Source organism: Bombus impatiens, unplaced genomic scaffold, assembly GCF_000188095.3.
Source record: "Bombus impatiens unplaced genomic scaffold, BIMP_2.2 scf_0406, whole genome shotgun sequence".
Classification (NCBI taxonomy): domain Eukaryota; kingdom Metazoa; phylum Arthropoda; class Insecta; order Hymenoptera; family Apidae; genus Bombus; species Bombus impatiens.
In genome coordinates this window covers 1,152,118-1,156,884 of record NT_176825.1, presented here as the reverse complement: position 1 = coordinate 1,156,884, position 4,767 = coordinate 1,152,118, and the positions used below count along the sequence as shown (strand labels likewise).

Sequence of the window (4,767 nt, the reverse complement as noted above, 5' to 3'; positions counted from 1 at the left end):
GGGGAGAAAAGAAGAAGATAGCGATTGCCAGGGAAAGTGAGAGGGTGAGAGGCTAAGGGGGCGAAACGAAGCACAGCGGGAGCAAAGCTAGAACGAAAGAAGAAAAAGAAAGACAGAAACGAAAAAAAAAAGAAAGAAAGAAAGAAAGAAAGAAAGAAAAGGGTGGAGGTGGAGGTTGGTTGAACGGGAGTCGGCTGGGGCCGAAGGAGAACCACCGTTCTTTCTTCGAGGGGGTGGGGAACAGAGAGTGGCGAAATACCGTAGTTCTAGCCTGGTAAGAAACAAAGAACAGAAAATTGATCGTTTGTTAAGTTTTATGTTCCCCGGGGCAGGCGAGGGTGGTCTGCCGCCCCCACCCTTCTCCGTTGACTTTTCCTCTCGCTCTATCGTTCGTCCTCGGTTTCGTCGGCCGGCTCGTCTCGTCTCTTTTCAGCCGCCTCGCGACGCGCAATAAGACGAATCGAGGAAATTCTCCGCCCGGCACTGCGCCGCCAACCAAGAGGTGGGCACGCAGAAAAACCTTCCAAGGGAAAGAGAGAGACAGAGAGAGAGAAAGGGATAGGCGAAACGGGGCTCGGCAGAGAACCGATAGAGAGACACGTGTATGAGGAAAAACGCAAGGGGATGAAACGGATGAACGCTATCGTCCAAGTCAATGGAAGCTGGACGAGATTGGGTCCTCCCGTTGTCGTCTGTTCGCCAGCTTTTTCCACTCTCCAAGGATGGAGTTTAATTACGGAAAAACGCGTTTCTAGAAGTGGCAATTTTTCTTTTTACTTTTTTCTTTTTTTCTTTTTCTTTTGAAAATCGTCGAATTTCTTTCCGGAATCGCACTCCGTTTGACTGGCAACGACGACGATTTCAGTCGCAACCGCTTAATCCGAACCGATTTTTCTAACGCGATTTCGATTCGTCGAACAACTTTTTTGCTCCTGGTTTAGGGGTACGGAAAAAGAAAGAGGAAATGTAGCCGGTGTGTGTGTGTGCGTGTGTGTAGCAATTTAGGCGAAAAAAGGGCGGAAAACTGTGTATCCAATTTACGGAAAGTGAAAATGGAGTACTATGCGTTTCGACGATGATACAATGCACCTGTAACGCGTTAAACGACGCAGAGCGAACGAGCGTGTGCCTCTAAAACATTTCAAAGCGTAAAATAGCTGAAACCGAAGGCACGCGTGGAAAAGGGATTTTAAAGGGAATAGAAGGTTATCGAGTTGGACCAAGGGCAGAGTTTATCACCGTTAAAGGGCTACGGATCAGCTATAACAATTATTCTTTCGGTTTAACATCCACGGATATTCTAACGAATTTTCCCTTTCCAAAATACCAGCTTTTTCATGTACGTGCGGATTTTAAATTTTTCATCAGCTTGTTCAGCTCGCCCAGTATAAAGACACAAAACGTGTCAAATATTAAGCATTTCCACGTTTCCTGTTGGAATTAAGTGACACGTGTCAATTAATCCGCCAAGTTGAATCATTTATATAGAGTAAAATGTAAAATCCGATGGTAATGCGATAGTAACGAAGATTTTTCCGCGCGTTGCCTTTTCGCTACAAAATAAAACACGCGATACCAGGCTTTCGACAAGCCAAAGTTAATACGAATGAAAGGGTTTATAACAAAAACGATCCTTGTCGATGATCTTCCCTCCCCAAAAAAACAAAAGAACACTCCAATTGAAATTTAATGTCAATTGAATTCTTTCATCATACTGTACGATTGTTGCAAGTGTCTCTGCAATTATATCAGAATACGATCGTATTCGATTAATTTACCAACTTTATCTAATCAAATTGCAAAGTTGCCGATCTTTCAACGATAGACGAATTCCTACGAAAACGATAAATCGTTTTTCGTAATATCGATTGCATCGTACCGTGTGTGTCTCGCTCGTGCCTACTAAAAATTCGAAAGATTTAACAAGGGTTGATTTTGGAAGGGAAGCCGATTAATTTCATGCATCGCAAGATATAATTTTCCACGTTGTACCGATGAATTCGCGGAAATTCGAAGGTTCGTCGTTGCACGTGACAAAAAGGGCAACGCGGGGGAATGTTAAAACGTGTCTTTGTTTACCTTGTGCGCTCTCAGAGTCTTGCCCTCGCAGGCTAAAGTGACGTCGCAATAAGCTTGTCGCTCGAGCAGCTGTGAGAACATGGTCTGTAGGTTGCTGTGATGGTATTTCCATCGTAGGCAATATTGTTGGGGGAACATGTTGGAGGATGACGTCGCGGGTGGTGTCGTTGCTGAACTGCCTCGTTGCTGAAGCATGCGCGGATCTGGCACCGCCAGTAGCTTGTCCAAGCCAAAGAACCGTTCTTGCGGTTCACCGTAATCCCACCGCCTTCCTTCTTCGTTCTGCAACATTAATCTCGGGTCAGGAAGATCGCAATTTTTGACCATTCCACGCAACGCTACTAGCTAAACCAGTAATTACACATTTTGGTTGAATAGGTGTACGTATCTCTCTCTTTCGAGGAATAGGTGTTGCTCGTTCGAAAGCAGGAATTAAAAAAGACACGAGGTATCGAGTAACCAACGAGGCGAACGTTGCGACAGATCGCGGAACGAATCTTTATAGGAAATTACCTTAATTACCAGGCAAAGGGTCGGTTTCTACGCTGCACGATATACGCGTATCGCAATTTAATAGTCGATTTATAAGGCGATAGTTTTCGAGTTCCCACGATACTCGGCTCGGCGAGTATGTTTTCTGCTTGGATATTAATCGGCAAGCTTTCAGCGAGGAGAAGCTAGAAGAAAAGGAGGAATGGAAAAATCGGCGTGTGATAATTAACGACGATAATATTTGAATATTTGATTGGTAAAAAGCTGGCGTGAAAATCCGCAGTCTACGCCTAAGAGAAAATTACGTTTGAAAATGACTACACTACGCGATTCAATAGTACGCTGCAATTGATACGTTTCCTGTTAGGTCATTTTGTTCCGCGCATTTCCGCAACGTCTGGCAAGCGTAGTAGAACTGTTGCGTTTACGACTTTTTATTTCTTCCGGTTCTACGTTAGTTCGATGCTACAGTTCGACGCTATTTACAACGCATCCGCGATGTAAATGAGAGTGGAGCGTGCAAACAGGGGAACACGAGGAAATAGCTAACGCACGGAAACTTGCGTACGTTCGAAAAAGATTCTTACAGAAGGTATCGGTCGATGCGCAGTCAGTCGACAGGCTTGTTCTCCAAGTCGAAGCAACCCGGACCTCTGTCAACCGGATGAATGCCTGCAACACGGTGGCCTTCGAAGCATTTACACGCGAGTCCGTTCGAACGTGTACCTCGATCACGGCTGCCCCTGACGATCCTCGGTCTCACGTGTTTTCTCTGTAACATGCGGATAAAGGGATTGGCCATCAGACAGAGTCGATCTGAGAGTGCAACGCGCCTTAAAAAATTCCATCTTCGCATCCGTTTCGTTCGAGTTTCTACTCGAAACAAAGCTACTTGGAGTTTCAGTTTCATTCACCGAAGGCTCCACCTGATTTAGATATTAGCAAATCAAAGTTATTTGATTACGCGTTAATCAAAGAAGACGATATTTTTGACGTGGTACGTGGTACAATTTATCGATTATCGGAACACCTATCGTCGGTTATGGAAACATCGGTTGATAGAAATACGATACTGAACCTTCTACCGTGTCTTCGTTTATGGAATTTGCTATTTTTGTTACAGGTAAATAAATAGTAATATCTTATACCCATGAGCGCTAAAACCAAGTAAAATTGATTCGTCTTTGTTAACTCTTGCTTCTATGAATATAAATGTTTCTCGTTAAGGTTCGATTACAGAATTAGATTCCAATCGTGTGGATCTAGTTCGATGAGGTTTATGTATCTCGCTTTTGTTTTTCTCCTCGTCGCCCCTGCTAATTTTCATTAGTTTCATTTAGATCGATTATATTATATTCAGTTTGAACCAGTCGCCGATAGCTAGTTTTCCATCGTGTACCGATGACCGATAGAAACACCAGACGTGGCAACGTGTTTAATTTACAACTTCACCGAGGGATACGACCGACTGCTTTTATGAAGCAATTTGCTGCGATGCTTACTCGCTTATGACTTCGCTGGGCGGTTAAGTACAGAGGAAAGAAACTAAGAAATTCCGCTCTCGGAGAGTCTAATAATTGCTTCCTACCATCGTTTGTCTCGCAGCAACGATATTAATTGATAATTGAAAAACTTTCTGAAAAACAGATCGAAGGATCTTTGTTGGATAATAACCGCAAACGAGCGGCACGTGCGCGACTCAACGTTACACAGCAACGTGTTAATTACATTGGTAAAAATTCGGATTTTTGCGCGAACGTCCGCGATCCAGCGGTCGTCGATTCATCCTCCTTAAACAAAATCATCGAAACAAGGACAAAGCGTAAGAAATCCATCACTTAAAAATTGCAATTCCTTTCGAAAATTCCAGGAATTAGATTAGAAAGTTGTAACGAAGAACAGAATGCAGAACGAGGAAATTATTTCTGTTACGTCTAATCCAACGAGATTAGATTACCGCAGCTGAGAATTTCTTCTGCAGTTGTTTGAAAGATTGGAAACGAAGGGAGATCGATGCGAGGAACGGGATGATTTCGCGGGGGAAAGAAAGTTGCTGGGAAAACTCCGGGAAAAAGAAGTTTTCATTGCATTATCTGGAAACGATTAACGGGAGCCGCGTGTATCTATTAGCATAATTATCGAGAGTGACTTTGTAAAATCGTGAAAGTCGAATATCGACATTTAACTTTCATCGGC

The 4,767-nt window shown here is 43.5% G+C and overlaps 1 protein-coding gene across 7 annotated transcripts in view; it reads right to left on the bottom strand.

The window, feature by feature from the left end:
- Positions 1-4,767, bottom strand: part of LOC100741505 — an 83,032-nt gene that overhangs the window by 27,341 nt on the left and 50,924 nt on the right. For 6 of the 7 annotated variants that reach the window (XM_012386649.3, XM_003490190.4, XM_012386646.3 and 3 more), the window contains 2 exons: positions 3,159-3,343; positions 2,080-2,361 (listed from right to left, as the gene is read on the bottom strand). In XM_012386649.3, coding sequence (XP_012242072.1) covers positions 2,080-2,274 — 195 coding nt within the window. In that variant the 5' untranslated portion in view covers positions 2,275-2,361; positions 3,159-3,343. The remainder of the gene's footprint in view (positions 1-2,079; positions 2,362-3,158; positions 3,344-4,767) is intronic. The other variant, XM_012386650.3, reaches the window with a different exon arrangement.